This window comes from Cicer arietinum, chromosome 6 (genome assembly GCF_000331145.2).
Source record: "Cicer arietinum cultivar CDC Frontier isolate Library 1 chromosome 6, Cicar.CDCFrontier_v2.0, whole genome shotgun sequence".
NCBI classification, from domain to species: domain Eukaryota; kingdom Viridiplantae; phylum Streptophyta; class Magnoliopsida; order Fabales; family Fabaceae; genus Cicer; species Cicer arietinum.
In genome coordinates, this window is record NC_021165.2 from 26,120,751 (window position 1) to 26,137,621 (window position 16,871).

At 27.9% G+C, this 16,871-nt stretch overlaps 3 protein-coding genes across 8 annotated transcripts in view; 2 read left to right on the forward strand and 1 right to left on the reverse strand.

Annotated features, from left to right (window-relative positions):
* The first annotated feature begins 320 nt into the window (after positions 1-320).
* LOC101496134 (aromatic aminotransferase ISS1) lies at positions 321-4,493 on the forward strand. The gene is made up of 9 exons (XM_004506816.4): positions 321-829; positions 955-1,002; positions 1,886-2,014; positions 2,104-2,163; positions 2,269-2,425; positions 2,684-2,790; positions 3,048-3,106; positions 3,215-3,323; positions 3,748-4,493. Exons 1-9 carry the CDS (start codon positions 767-769, stop codon positions 4,207-4,209), a joined length of 1,194 nt encoding a protein of 397 aa, XP_004506873.1. The 5' UTR covers positions 321-766; the 3' UTR covers positions 4,210-4,493.
* Positions 4,494-14,015: 9,522 nt separating this feature from the next.
* The window catches only part of LOC101495483 (uncharacterized), a 6,197-nt gene continuing 3,341 nt past the window's right edge, over positions 14,016-16,871 (forward strand). The window contains exon 1 of the mRNA XM_004506813.4: positions 14,016-14,220. Coding sequence (XP_004506870.2) covers positions 14,184-14,220 — 37 coding nt within the window. The 5' untranslated portion in view covers positions 14,016-14,183. The remainder of the gene's footprint in view (positions 14,221-16,871) is intronic.
* LOC101495811 (large ribosomal subunit protein uL14mz) overlaps positions 15,373-16,871 on the reverse strand; it is a 7,803-nt gene continuing 6,304 nt past the window's right edge. For 3 of the 6 annotated variants that reach the window (XM_073369816.1, XM_073369817.1, XM_073369818.1), the window contains 2 exons: positions 16,079-16,176; positions 15,373-15,972 (listed from right to left, as the gene is read on the reverse strand). In XM_073369816.1, coding sequence (XP_073225917.1) covers positions 15,598-15,972; positions 16,079-16,176 — 473 coding nt within the window. In that variant the 3' untranslated portion in view covers positions 15,373-15,597. The remainder of the gene's footprint in view (positions 15,973-16,078; positions 16,177-16,871) is intronic. The other 3 variants (XM_012717586.3, XM_012717588.3, XM_027335543.2) reach the window with 2 other exon arrangements.

The window sequence follows — 16,871 nt, forward strand, 5'->3', positions numbered from 1 at the left end:
ATATTTGTAAAATATTTTACACATGCATCAAAATTAAAGTCAAGAAATGTGTACTAAGCCAGTCTGTCCCAGAAATTAGATATGAAACTCAAAAGATATGACACACACAACCAAAGTGAAATCGTTTTGAGGTGGTCCTCTGCCGTTTTTGTCTTCATTTCATGACTCATCAGACACACACTGAAACCGATACATAGACAGAGACAAAGACAACAATTTCAACAAAACCCATTTTCTTAGGAACCCCAAATTTCAGTGAAAAAAATTATCACCCAATCACCCTTCTTCTTTTTCTTCACAAAACAACATAGATTTTGTTCATTCCAATGAATAGGAATATTCTACTAATTCACATTTCAAAGAAGAAAAATAGTTAATACCCATTTTTCAACACCTTGTAAAGATTGAAAATTTACTCCTTTGAATCAAGGGAATTAAATTTATTTGGCGTTAAAGAAACGCACAGAAGAAAGAGTAAAAGAGAAAAAAAGGAAAAGTTTCAGTTTTTTTGGGTGAAGTTTTCAGTTATTTTTTGTGTGATTAAATTAATAATAAATTAAAAAAAAGGGTTTTGCCTTTTACTCTTTTGGATTGGATTGCGTTAAAGTTAATGGGTTGGTGAAGAGTGACGTTTCAAAGTTGAATTCTTTTTCTTCTTGGACAAGACTTAGTTGGTTTTTTTTTTTTTTTTTTACCTTCTTCAAATCCAAAAATTGGAGCTTTTTTTTTTTCTCTTTGGTTTTGTGTTTTGAGCTGAAAAAGAGAGATGGGTTCGTACGCAAATCTGGCTAGGAGGGCTGTGGAAACTGATATGCCGATTATGGTTCAGGTAATCAAGGAAGTTTTTTTGTTTATTTTTTTATTTTGTTTATCTCATTGGGATTTGATATGTGGGTTGAACGATTTTCAATGAGTAATTGGATTGATGATGAGGTTTTTTTTGTGTGTTTACAGATGCAGGAATTGCTTCGAGGAGCTAAGAATGCTGTGTCTTTGGCTCAGGTTTGTTTTGTTTATATACTATGAATTTGTGTGTATGTGTGATTCCAATTTTGGAATTAGAATAAACTAGTCTAGCTTAGTTGTGATTTTGGATTTGCTGCGGTCGTTGACTGCACACATTCACACTGTCAGTGTATACGTGACCCTTCCATTGAATTGGATGGTCTAAATTTCAAGTTGATTTTGATTTTTTTTTATAAAAACAAAATTTTCTGGACGTGAGATCTGGACCGGCCAATCTTGATCGGATGGTCACGCAGTCATTGACTGCGTCTGAATGAGTGCTGTTAGTGAGTGACCACAAGGAACTTGGATCCGGATCTGTGTGTGTTTTCTGGTTTCCAATGTTTGAATTATAAATTAGTCTTAGCTTGGTTAGTGTTGTTGTTTGTTTGTTTTTGTGTGTGTTATTAAGTATTTTGAGAGAAGATGGGATGCGTTTGGATCCCATTTTATGGCTGCAATATGTGCAAGTTGGCGTCGAGGATGGAGATATATGATATATCTAGAAATGAAATTTGATGAGAAGATGTTTGTTTTCTCTTTTTGAATTAAGTCATGGATCCCCTATACTCAGGGGATCTCGCAGTCACACAATCTGGACCATTAAATCAAGACCAAACAATTAACATTCCGACTTTGTAAATCTGATTCAAAATTGAGTTTATGAATTTTTTACTATTGAAGGGCTTGTAAAACTTGAAATGTGTTGGAAAAAAACTTGAAAATTTGGGAAACTTCCAAAGTTGTTTTCTACACTTCCCTTCAACATTTACATGTAATGTTTGCCATCAAATATCTCAAAATTGAAAAGGCATTATTTCCTTCTTAGTTTCATATGAAATGCAATTTTAATTGATTTATTGAAAATTTTCCGCTTTAGGGGGTGGTTTATTGGCAACCTCCAAAGCAAGCCTTGGATAAGGTGAAAGAACTCGTGTTCGAGCCTTCTATTAGTCGTTATGGTAACGATGAAGGTATTCCTGAACTCAGAGCAGCATTAGTGAAAAAGGTAAGTGATCATTTCTTGTTAGTCTTACAACTTTTACTTACACAAGCATTAGTGAAAAAGGTAAATGATCATTTGCTTTTGTCTTGCAGTTGCGCGTTGAAAACAATTTGCACAAATCCTCAGTAATGGTTACAGCAGGTGCCAATCAGGTGATCAATCCTTTACACTTTATAAGACTCATTTTGTTTCCTAATCCTTATAATCTGATCTTTCGACAGAATTATGGTACTCATTTCTAAGCATCTGCAGTGCAGGCATTCGTGAATCTAGTTCTTACTCTGTGTGATGCGGGGGATTCTGTGGTTATGTTTGCTCCGTACTACTTCAATGCATACATGTCATTCCAGATGACTGGCATTACCAATATACTAGTCGGTCCTGGTAACCCGGAAACACTTTATCCAGATGCAGGTAAGAGCACAAATCTATCATTGCTAGGATTTCAAATCCATCGTACTTTATATTGCTAAAATCAACATCTTAGTTCATGTATTCTGATGAATAGATTTTTACATGCGTCTCTCATGATACATCAAGAATTGTAGAATTAGAAGACTATTTGGTATCTGATAGACGACAATAGTGATTCAAGTGTGCAGTAGAATTTCTTAAGGCGTGTTCAATTTCATTGTTTGGATATATATATATCTGAATTTTCTTGATTTTCAGACTGGTTGGAAAAAGTGTTATCAGAAAGTAAACCTGTTCCGAAGCTAGTTACTGTTGTAAATCCTGGCAACCCAACTGGAACCTACATTCCTGAGTCTCTTCTAAAGGTTTTTCTCACATTCTCTCGGCGTGTCTATAATATGTGCGTCTGGATACACTTTTAGTTGTTGCTGAAATACTAAGAATTTTCCTTTTGAGTTTTCTTTCTATGGTTTCTTTTGAATTGTCTTATGCAGTAAAATATGTCTATATTCGACAAGATAATATTCCCAATGAATATGTTTGATTGATCTAAACAAAATGACTTTTGTTTAGAGAATCTTTTTTGAAATTTCTAAGCAAGTGATTTCTCTTAATATGACAGAGGATTGCGAATCTCTGCGAGAAAGCTGGATCTTGGCTTGTTGTGGACAATACATATGAGTAAGTCCTTACCATCCTAATGGAAATTCCTTCACACTTGACTTGGAATTGTTTCATTTTGGACTCATTTTTGGTTTATCCCTCGTTGTCGTACATGAATGCGTGCAGGTACTTTATGTACGATGATCTGAAACACTCTTGTGTGGAAGGCAATCACATTGTCAATATTTTCTCTTTCTCGAAAGCATACGGAATGATGGGATGGCGGGTTGGATACGTAAGTAAATGCTTATTATGTCTTTATTTTCATCAGCACAAGATAAAAGCACTAAACTTTATACGTCCAACTCACAAATTTATATGAAACATTGAATTTGTCAACCATGCTATACAACTATTCTGATCTGCAACGCTTGATGTCCCGTTAATTTATGTCATATTATTGATAGGAAAAATTGCACTCGAGTTAATTTCTTGTATCAATGTAGTCCTTTATCTTTTTCTTTCTTTGTAGTAGATCATTAATGGTCATGTACACAAATCTTTAATAGAAGTAATGGTTGGTCTAACGGTATAAACATTTATAAACATGAAACAGTAATTTAACACGAAAATAGACGCATTGAAACAAAAAATTATTTGCATCCAATTAATATTCAAATCAGCACTGTTAGTGTGAACTAAGTATTTGATTATTGCAGATAGCATACCCCTCTGAAGTAGAAGGACTTGCAACCCAACTTCTTAAAGTCCAAGACAACATTCCCATTTGTGCTTCAATAATTTCACAATACCTTGCACTCTACTCCCTCGAAATGGGACCCGAGTTTGTTACAGAACGCGTAAAAACTCTCGCCAAAAATCGACAAATCGTCTTAGAAGCCTTATCCACTCTCGGAGAAGGTTCTATTAAAGGAGGAGAAGGAGCTATATACCTTTGGGTGAAGATCCCAACCGGGCACGGTTACAATGATTTTGATGTCGTTCGCTGGCTAGCTAATAGGCACGGAATTGCTGTTATCCCCGGAAGCGCATGCGGAGCTTCAGGAAATCTTAGAATTTCGTTCGGCGGCTTGACGGAAAATGATTGTAGAGCAGCAGCAGAAAGGCTTAAGAAAGGGTTGGAAGAATTGGTTGCAAATGGTTTGGTAGAAGACAAGTAACAAAAAATAGTGAGTTTATAGAAAGAAAGTCCATTTGCCAGCTGAACAAGTTTGTTGCAGCTGGTGCATTTGAATAAATGTTGGATTCAATTTTATAGCCTTGTTAAGTTGGAGGGTAGCAAGGTTTAATAATTTTCATTTTGAAAAGTAGATAAATGCATAAACTTTTGTCATATCAATTGACTTCTATATGATTTGAGAAAAATGATATGCAGAGACACTTATTAAATTAGTTTTACATTGATATTTAATAAAAATAGAGTATGTAGTAGTTTTTTTAAAAACGGTTACAATATATACCTATATGGTAGGATTGATTCGTGTTAGACGATTTTACACTATTAGACATAATCATTGTGCACGTGCATATACAGAATTGTGTATTATTAGAGTATGAAAATGAACGCACCTTTACAATGGTAACAACTTCTCAACTGAGTGTTTAGACTCTTTGCGTGGGGCCGACTCAATCAAAGTAAAGACCTAAAGTGAAATTCAAATTGAGATATTTTAAAAATTAACAATCCTAAAATTATACTTTTTAAGTAATTAATTTTTATAATATTAAAAATATATACAATTTAAATACTAAATGCATTAATACAATTGACAGTCAATTTGTTACAACTTATTTTGTTAAAAAAAACACATTTTATTTAAAAATAATCACTTTTGAAAGTTTTCATATGTTTGTTAGAACTTTTTGAAAAAATTATAATCTAGAAATAAATCTCAAAACTGCTTCGAATGAAAAACTGTTTTTAGTAGTTTATAAAAAAATTGTTTTCTTAATTGATTTAAAAAAAATGATTTTCATTACATTAGGTAAACATAAACCAACTTCTGTTCTTCTTTAAAATTTTAAAAAATAATATCTAAATTATTGAATACTAAAATTAATTTTTATAATCTATAACAAACAGACTTTGAATAATTTTAAATACTATTAATTAATAATAAAGTAGTTAATGAAATCAGTACTGTTGAATAAAAAAAAATTAATATTGTTTGAGGCTTAAAAAAATTTGAAGTCTAAGATGGATTGCTTTGTGGACAACTCTTTGTGAATGCACTTTTATTATTTCCAAACACGACCATGCATGTTTCAATACAATAGTGATCAAATCTCCATTGATTTACCCACACTGTTGTGTGGGATGAGTATATTCAAAAGCACTATAATACTTAAGTTAGTAATATGAGGATGGTTTGTGTAGTTTAAGCTTAAAACCACAATGTATATATTTGTAGGTTTTCTCAAGACATAATGAAATATAAGAAATATTCAGATATGAGATTTTTTTAGAGTTTATAATAATATTTTTATAAAACTAAGAAAAAATTAATTAAAAACTATTTGTTAGATACTTTGTAATAAAAAAATTATTTATTAAATTAATATAATCGATTTTGTGTAATATATCTTTCAATTAATAATAAAATCGATTAATTTAACATTTTTTGAAATAATAATAATTTTAGCTAAAATTTATTATTTTATTTTTGAAGATATTAAAATATGAGGCATTTTTAATTTAAGTGGCTTGTATATTTGTTATCACTAGTGTTGCCCCATACTTATTGTGTGCTATATGATAATATACGATAAGTTGTGATCATTGTGAGATTATGATTGTTAGAAAACACAAGATTAGAGTTTAAGTTTAATTTCATAAGAAAAGTAGTCTGGATAGTTTAAAGAAATAAAATTCTTTAGATTTCATTTTAATAAAAGATAGTCAAATTATAATGTCTCTATTTATAAAAAGTATTTAAAATTTAACCAATCAATCAAGTACCTAACTATAAAAACAATGAGGGTTTTGTACCGTGCACCCCCACCATTTTACCTCCCACCCCCTCAAATTTTTTTAAAGACAATTTTGCTTTTGTTTAATTTATATAAAAATTATGGAAAAATTTACCATTCCAGTTTCCCACCCCCACTTTCGAAAATTATAAAAAATTTCTTAACTTTCGAAAATGTCAAACTTTCGAAATAATACCAAATAAATATTTTGATTTATTCGAAAATTTTGTGAAATTGGAAACTTTCGAAATGTAATTATGCAGAAAAAATTACTAATTTCGAAACTTTAAAAAAATACCAAACTTTCGAAATGAAATATTCGAAATTTTGGATGAATATGAAATTTTCGAAGTGTATTTTTCCAGAAAGTTTGGATGAATTTGAAACTTCCGAAGCACATATACTTCGAAAATTTCAAACATTTGAAGTAATTCCTTTCCGAAAAATTCAGAAGTTTTCGAAACTTTCGAAACTTTTAATTTTTTTTTTTAAATTACTTAACTTCCAAAATTAGATATCAAATTTATTACCATTAATTTATTACTATAAATGTATTACTATAAATGTATTACTATAAATGTATTACTATAAATGAATTATTATTTGTTACTATTAATTTATTACTATAAATTTATTATTATAAATTTATTATTATTTAAAACTATTAATTTATTACTAATAAAAAAATTTATATTTCGAACCTTTCCCATCAATCAAAACTTTCGAAATTGTTGCATTTCGAATATTTGCAAATGTTCGAATATTGTGTTTCGAATATTTCAAATTCAACAAAAGTTTCGAAGGTTTTTATGAATTCTGGAAAAAAACCTGTTTCGAAGATTTAGAATTCATCCAAACTCTCGAAATTTTGTATGAATTCTGGAAAATTGTGTTTCGAATATTTCAAATTTATCCAAATTTTCGAAATCCTCTGAAAATTAAAGTGTCGAAACTTTCATGTTTAACCAAAGTTTCGAAAATGTCAATAAATCTTACTTTTTAATATTTCGAATGTTTAAAATTGTCGATTTATATGGTATACTTCGTAACTTTCGAAGGGGGGTGTGTGGAATGGAGTGGTAAATTTTTATTATATTGTTTTATCCAATTGTAAAAAAGGGTAATATAGTCTTTTCCATTGAAATGGAGGGGTGGGAGGAAAAGGTGGGGGGTGCACGGTACAAAACTCAAACAATGAGTGTGTTAGTGTCCTCAAGCCCTATATATTGGCTCCAGCTCACATGTTGGAGGGAGCAAAAAAAAAATCTTATAAACAAAAGGCTCATTAAAAGAAAGCACCAATGTAAAAAAGCCCACAAAATTTCATGGAATTAAATGGCCCCTAGGCCCATTTAAAAAAAATAAATTATTTTTTTGAAATAAAAAATATTTCAACCTTTTTTCCGATGTTGAACAATTAGATAATCAATCATGAGATAATTTTACCATTTAGATTTTCAGAAAATCCAAAATAGATATATCTATATTTATTATTTAAATATATATTAGGGTGGCCAAATATTGAAAACTTAAATGGATAAATAAAAAGTATAATATTGTATTGTATATAAAAAATTTAAATTATAAATTTACAAAAATATATTGGAGAGAGAAACTAAATCAAATTTTAGTCTACTAAAAAATTATAAATTATTAAAAATACTATAAATTATTCTTATGGGAAGATAAGATAGTATGTACATTTTTCTTGTTACATGAATTAATCTAACCAAATGTCATGAAGATTGATATGTGTACATCCTCGTTTGATTGATCTGTATATGGACTAAAATTTATTTTATTAATTTTTTAATTATTAAAATTGCACTTTTTTTGTGAGGCTCAATTTTTAAGATTAGAATAAGGCTAAGTTTTTTTTTAGACTAAATTATAATTTAGATGTGTATCATAAAAAAATCGGATGGAATAGATGGAAAATTATTAGATGACGAGAAACAGTAAAAACGAAAATCGTAGAATCATAGAAATCTTACCAATGGTGGATCTACGCAACGGAATAAAAAAACGAAGGCAATGTGAAAGAGTGATGATAGAGAAATTAGGGTTTATATAGCGAGTGAGCAAGTGATTTATTGGCTCTTAGGGTTTTAAAATGGGCCTAGGTAGTGGACTGGCTCAATAGATCTGTGAAAATTTTATTACATACCCCCAATAATTGCACTCTTACCCCACATTCAACTACTTTTTTTTTACAAGATCTAAAAATTAATTTGAAACATTAATTTGTTTAAGAAAACTTAAAATTAAGTTTGTCAATAATTTTCTAAAAATCTACTTCAACCATTTTCTGTTTTATTTTTTTATTTTTAAGATAAAATGGGATTTTAATTAAAATAAAAGTAAAATTTTCAATCCATCAAAAAAAGTAAAATTTTCAAAATCTATTGGATTATTTGTTTCTTGGGCTTATAAACCCAATTTAGACCCTAAAGAATTACTTTTGTTTATTGGAATATATTTTGGGCATTGCTATCCACAATCACATTTACTATTTAAACTTTGGCTTCTTTTGTTTTACAAAATCTCACAATCTCTAACATTTATATGTGCTTTTCATGATTAGGAAGATGATCAACAGAGTAATCTTTGTTACAATCCTTAAGTAAAAAAAAAAAAAAATCATGTTTCTCTTTTATTGTATTTTTTGAGTTCGTGTCTTTTGACTTTATATCTTTTGATTTTCACATTTATGTCGAATATGAGCTATCAAATTTTGATCATTTTGACTTTCATAGTGATATTGTCGATAATTCTAATTTTAAGAATTACATAGTTCATGTTCATGTTACTCTAGACATAGATGTCACGTCTATCTCCACTACTCTCTAACAACTCCTATGATTCTTGATCATCCTCATCATTCTCCTACTCATTGGCCTTCTTGTATTTGAAAATCTCCTTCCACCTTAAAAATGTTTACTGGATCTCTTTAAATATGCAAGGTCAAAACAACATAACAAATCAAACTTTACTTTTTATCATCCTTGTATAAACCCATAATTTGTTGTGTTCACACTCATATTTAAATATTATCTTCATTGCCTTTTTGGTTAATGTCTCAGGAGTGGTTTTTGTTTGGAGCTAACTTTTGCTCTTTGTGTTTCCTTCTTTTCCTATCTATTGTATATTATATATCTATAATAATAAGTGTCTCAGCAAAAAATCCAAAATATTCATATTTATAACTTTAGCACATCACTAATATTAAGGATAAATTAGTCATTTTAATTTTATATTCTCTCTATTTTATTCTATCTTTTAAATTTGAAATTTAAATTTCAAATAACTTTCACTTGCACTCTCTTATTTTTCACTTTTACATTTCTCAAACACTTTATATAGCTTACTTTTCAACTTTTTCTTTCATTTTTTAAAAATCTCCACTTTTTCTTTGTTTTTTTAAATCTCTTTACTCATATCCTCTAAACAACTTTTTAAATTTATATTCTTTTTTTAGAAAAAATGTAGAAGAGAAACTTTGTAGTAATCAAATTAACATTAATAATCATTTTACAAATGTCATTAAAAAAATTTAAAATCAGTATATTGAAATTACGAGACTAACTTTTACCATTCAGTTAACACTTCAAGTATTTTAAATTTATATTTTTACACTAACCAATAATATTAATGTGCACTTTAAAATATTAATCACTTAGTAAAGAAACGAATGTATATTTACTTTAAAGTATTAACCACTTAGTAAAAAAAACGAATGTGTATTTTATTATGATATTTTCTTCAAAAGAACAAAGATATTTATTATATTAACTACTCAAGTCCTTTATAAATATTATGATATGTCACTAATCAATTAGCTAAGAGAGTGGATATTTGTGCTATATATATATATATAAATTTAGCTCATCCAAAATGAAAAGTGAGTAAATCAATTATTAATATTATAATTACTCATAATTGGTCCTGCATGCGTATATAATATCAATATTTAATTTATTTATCATTAGTTGATATTACTTATTTTATTCTCAAAAGTGAATTGTTCACTTTAATTTAACACAAATAATTTTTTTCCTTAGTCTAATTTTATAAATAAGTTTTTCAATGGTTAAAAATGTATTTTTACCACAAAAAAAAAAAAAAACTTTTCACTTTCTATTCTCATCTCTCTCTTACATTTTCATATTATTATTATTATTATTATTATTATTATTATTATTATTATTACTATTATTATTATTATTATTATTATTATTATTATTTGTTCACTTTCATCTAACACAAATAACTTTTTTCCTTAGTCTAATTTTATAAATAAGTTTTTCAATGGTTAAAAATGTATTTTTACCACAAAAAAAAAAAAAAACTTTTCACTTTCTATTCTCATCTCTCTCTTACATTTTCATATTATTATTATTATTATTATTATTATTATTATTATTATTATTACTATTATTATTATTATTATTATTATTATTATTATTATTATTATTATTTCCATCTCTCTCATCTCTAATATTTTTTTCATATTTTATTATTTATCTTTGTATTTCTTTTGTATAGTAAAGCTTAAAGTAAAAACTATTTTAACATTGTGTTTCTTTTTAATTTACCACTTAATACATAAATGATAGGCATAGAAGTTGCTACTAAATATTTACTTGCAGTGAAAACGTATAGACCATTATTATCATTTCATTTATTTGTATCTTTCTCCACAAAATAATTAAATTTAAGTGAAGAAAATAATGATTATTAATTTGTATAAAGAATATTGATAATTATCATTCGCGGATCAATTAGTCAATAGACGACTCTTCATGAGTCAATTAGTTATATCGCGGATCAATTAGTCAATAGACGACTCTTCATGAGTCAATTAGTTATAGATAAATTCATAGTTATAGACGGTTATTACGGGTCAATTTGTCTATTAACAAATATAAATTTATATCTGACTATTAATTTGTCTTTTGAATATCTAATACATAAAAGTGTGAGAAATTTTTATATTTAATTAAAATTTATTTGTATAAAATTAGTCTTTTCAATTGACACACACCGTGCGAATGCCTGGATATTGTGCTAGTTGTAATAAAAATAAAAAAGAGTTAAAAAAAAATTCCTTGAATAAATTAAAAATTATAGAGAATTTAAAATTTTAAGCAATTTAAGTGTTTTAATTGCATTTCCTTTATTTATAAATTCTATTTTTTGAATAGAGCAGTTGTTTATTTAAAGTTGGTTATTTTTATAAGTTTTGGAGTATAATAAAAAAAATTGGACGAAACTGAAATTTTGAAAAAGTTGATGGAGCATTTTGAAAAAATTGAAAATTTATAGGGATCTATTTGTAAAATTTAAAATTCTTTGTGGAACAATTTGCAATTTTTTTAAGACTAATAAGAACAGATGTGCAAATTTTGAAACACAAGGACACAACTGAATTGTAATAGATAGTTTACAAATTGAGTTAAATTGAATTAAATTGAATTGATACAGAACTACTATTCATCATAATTTGGTTTTTTGTGTGATCCATTTTATTTTTTTTTATTTTTTTAAGAGCTGCTGAAGATAACTAGTTAATTCTCCTACTTAGATTAATCATCAAAAGATACATATTTTCTCCGTCTTATAATGAATATCATTTTAACAAAAAAAATTATTTTAAATGATTGTTATCTTCGATTTTCCAATGCAACATTAATTGTTTTTTTTTTTTCTTTCCAATTGCACCTTTTAAATTAAATTATTTTTATAAAAAAATTGAAAAAAAATTTGTTTTATTAATCAAAGTAACACTATTGACCAATTTTACTGAGAATATAAATTCGGTTCCTTCATAACAAGACTAACTCTTAGCTTTAAGCTATCACCTCAAGTATAGTATAATACCTCAAGTATAATATAATGTATACTATTTCTAATGATGATATGAAATTAGCTAATTAAGAGAAAAAACATATAATATTTGAAGTCACGCATTTATAATAATTTTTAGTTTTATTTGTATTTAATTTGAATTGTAATTATATTAGTTAATTGGTGTAAGTCCAATATGATCTAGAGAATTGACTTTTTATACATTTTAGGAATATGATAATTCCTTCTTTAATATCTTGTAAGAGTCTCATTTTTTATAAGTTTTAAAATGAATTAGAGTTTTCTCTTAATGAGAATATTGATTGAGATGTATCTCCTCTTTTAAGTTCTTTGATTAGAACTTGTTTAAATCTTATCAATGACTGTCTTACCATTGTAGCGATTCCTTATTGACTTCTCAATCATCATTGATTGTGGCGTCTTTTCCATCTTGTTCATTTAACTCATGTTTGTTTATTTATTTTCCTTGTTATTTTAGCACTTTGTTTCAAGAAATCACTTAGTAGATCCTTCATCTCTTGTGAGTCAACTCAAATCCACATCATTTAGTATTTGGAGTTTGTCACCAAGTGATAATTTTTGTTACTAATTTCTATTTTTGTTATTAATTTCATTTTGTTTCAAATCTTGTTCAATCTTGAGTTTTGTTGTTGTTTATAAGTGTTATAATATGCGTGAGAAGATTTATTTGGGCGACTAATTGTTGTTATTTATGTACATTTTGAAATCTAGGTTGTTGTTTTTGAAATCTAGAAGAAAAAAAATACGGGTTTGATTCTTCACTTGCAGTTGTTGGATCCACCATTTAACTTGTAAACGTGTTTTTGATGTTATTTCTTCTATACGTGTTTGATTCTGAAAGTTCAAAAGTCTAAATTAATTAGAAAAATGAGAAGAATTCAAATATACAAAGAAAATATGAAAATACAAGTACTGTGAAAAAGTGATTCTACACAAAAGCCCTTTTGAAAAAAAGACATTTTGCAACAAACAAAAATTCTGAAATTGCTCACATTGAAACATCAAACATTTTTGCATTTTTGTTACCTCTTTTAGGCATATTAAGTTTGATTTTAGTACCTTACCTTCCACATATTTGGATCACTTAGTCATTTAGTTCTAATATTTATTATTTATTTGATAATCTACTCGAGTGTGTCTTCATTTACTTATATTTTCTTCTTTATCATTTTAAATTATCTTATTTATGTCTTAGAGTTTTTCTTCTTAAAACTATTCTGTTGATAGCTTTTGTGGACTTGTTACATTGTATTTGGATTTTTTAATTTAGATTATTGTTTGTGTTCTTTTTAAGAATGTGAAAGAAGAATTTGAGTGAAAGTAGCAACGGGGGCTCTTGCTCCCATAAAACAACAAAAAACTCTTTTGATAATGGTATTATTTTATTTTAAGTCCAATAAGATAAGTGATTGGATGATTTATTAATAACATATATAAAGAACGATATATTTAATGGTGTTAACAATGAAAAAATTATTGAACATTTTCCTAATATGAAATCTTGTAGAGAATTTTATGTATTTTAAATTTATTTAAGCATTATAGTTTTGTATTTTTGTAAGAGTTAGTAATATTTTCTGTTGGTCAACAGATATATACTACTTTGTTTCCCCTACAAAAGGAATTTTTTGGATCCGTCGCTATAAAAAGTTTCTCTACAAAAAATGAACTAAAAATTTTATTTCTAAGTCTATATTTTCGTCACTTTTATCTTGGATTTTTTATATTTAATTCATCAAAACTAAAAAAAATTTAAATTTTTGTGAAAGATTTTTTTGTAATATTATAAACATATATGCTTACAAAATATTATTCAATAAATTTACAATTGAAAAACAATTAAACATATTTTATTTCAATAAAAACTAAAATTGTTTAATGAATAATTTTATATAGATTAAAAGTTACATTTTTATTTTACATAAATTAAAATTAAAATTAAAATTTTATAAAACTAAAAAAAACATATTTAACCCTTAAAAAAGAACATACACCTACACTATTGGTAAAAAAATAAAAAATAAAAAAAATTAAAAAATAAACCACACACAAAAACGTATTGTAAAAGTAAAATTAAAAGAAAAGAAAAACGTGTGATACAGAAACTCTCTTGACTCAATCTTCTTCTCCTCATCAAATAATAATAATCTCTCTCAAACACTCAAACTATACCTATTTCTACTCCTTTTTCCTCTTGTCTCGAGTGATTTATACAATCTAAATCTCCTTCAATTTGTAACTTTGAGTCCAAAAAAAAAGGCTCCATTTGTAATGTATGCTCATGCTCAATCCTACATATTGTGTTTCTGAAGGTACTTTTTATTTATTCATACTTCTAATTTATTTCTCATTGCACACAAATTCGAGATTTATTTCGTGTGTTACCGACTTTAGAAATATTTATATAAAAAATATTTAATTTTAGTTGATATGACGATTGATTTAATATGTACAAATTATTTATATACATTTATTGTATATATGAATTAAATGAATATTATGCAGTTCATGAACTTTCTTTATCACTTTATTTTATTTTTTCTTATAAATTTTTTTCACATATCTAAATTCACTGTGTCGTGGAAGTCTAATTACTTTTGCGAGATAAGTCTAATTGATATGGCATTCGTATATGCAGTGGCAGAGCTTTGTTTTCCACTGTTCTGCCACTGTTCATGTTGTTTATGTGATTTGTTTTCCCCTCATCTGTTTTGTTATTAAGAATGGCACCTTCATCTGAAACACCAACAACCAACAGCAAAGACTTATTTAAACCTATTGGTGAAAACCTTGACATTGCTTGAGAGTGGAATTCTTTGATGGATATTAATGACAAGAAGGTAGTTACTTGTGATTTTTGTGGGAAGGTTACGAAAGCAAAATTGCATCAGAGGATAAGGGGAGATGTAGCTCCTTGTAGGAAAACATTGACTGATGTAATACAGACAAAAATACATGTCATCATTTCTATGTAGGATATGTGTCATGTATCAGTACTACATTGAATAATGAAAATACATCAATAGTGACACATGACAGTGATATATATGACACATCATCATCCAATGGATGACTGCCATGTAAAGAGACAAAAAGCAAAATAAAAACTCATTTAGTATGAGGGCTATGATGCAAGTTTCGAGTTCGGTAATGATATTGGATATTAGTATGAGATATTAGTATAATATACCACATTTTATAAAAAATCAAGGTACATGTTTGTCAATAAAAAAACATGATTTTTTTTATATAATTTAACTACGATGGTTAAATTGTTGAATTTAAATTACAAAATCACAATAAAAGTTTTAAAAGACACAAATTACATTGGCTTATAATAATAAATTAACTCAAATAAACAAATAATAATATACAAAAAAATCATCAATTTCACTTGTAATAAAATAATATTAAAAACACAGTACCTACAAGTCCAGGACGAGAAAGTAACAAGAGTGATAAAATAGAACTAAAAAACATAAATCTTTTTTAAATACAAGTTGACATTCGACACCGTAGTTTCCAATTTTATATAGTTTAAGAGTATACAATGTAAAAATTGTGTCCAAATATCAGTATTGCTAAAAAAATGATAAAAAAAGGTGGTAATAAAAAAGAATGAAATAAATAATAAGATAAGCAAGAAATTAACTCCCAAAATAAAATTTGAGGATGGCTTTTTTTTCCATTTATGCAATATGCCCTGCTAAAGTAAGGATCTTGACATGCTTCTTCTTCCTCAACTCATGAGGAACTGATCCAAAAACTCGAGTCCCTATAGGTTGGCCTTGCTTGTCAACAAGCACGACAGCATTGTCATCAAACCTGACCTGGCTGCCGTCACATCTCCCCTTTTGCATTGCTGCGCGAACAACTACAGCGTATACAACCTTTCCCTTCTTCACTTTTCCATTAGGATGTGCTTCCTTCACCGATGCTACTATCGTATCACCTAATCTTGCCCCTTTCTTCCCTTTCAAGGCTTGTATGCACATCACCTGTTTGGCGCCAGAATTGTCAACAACCTTGAGAACAGTCCTCATCTGTATGAAGGTTCGTTGCTGCTGCAAAAAGACAAAGGTTTTTTTTCTTCAGGATAGAATCATAGCAGTGTGTGGAAGAATGAATTTATTATAATAATCGAAACATGATTGTGCAACTGATTCATACTTTTACCTGAGAAAAATAATTGCCGCATGTCATCTCATGGGACTTGGTAAATAGACCAGGGGAACTGTTGCTTAATCCACCAAACAGAGAACGGCCCACTAGTTTCATTTTACAACACACAAAACAAAGAACTAATAATTTAGTAAAAAATAAAAATATCATCTTATCAACTAACAAATTCTTGAGCTAATGTTTGAGCAACGTAATTATAGTGAGTAACAATTATAGGGAGTAAAAACAATGAGGCCGAAACACAACTAAGCAATACAATAATAATGAGCAAGACAATCTTGTAAAGAGTTGATGCACTCCAAAACCTAAGAAGTGTCGAATCACATAAATTGTGTGTATTACAATTTTCAATTCTTGGTGGGTGTCATTTTTGTAAGTTCTAGACAGAAAAATCATGTAGTTATATAAAAGTTCTAAACAAGATGAAGAAGCTTGTGAGTTTCATCATTCCTAGGATTTTCCCAAAATTTGTTACTTCTTGAAAGGGAAGGGATGTAAGTTGAACTAATGAAAGGAAATCATTTTGTTGGGTTATTGAACTTGTTCTAGGTAATAGGCATGTAGAGAGTGTATCTGATTGCAAGAGAAAGGTTATAAAAGTGGAATATAGACCGTGATTCTTGACATTTGTGGTCCCAAAGTTTTATCCATTAGCTCAAATTACATATAATTATACAAGAGTTATACTTCAAAGTGAACAGGGCTAGCAGACATGGAGTACATTGTGTAGTTGTGATGCAGAAGAACGCTAGACATGAAATTATTTAAAACTCTACAAAAT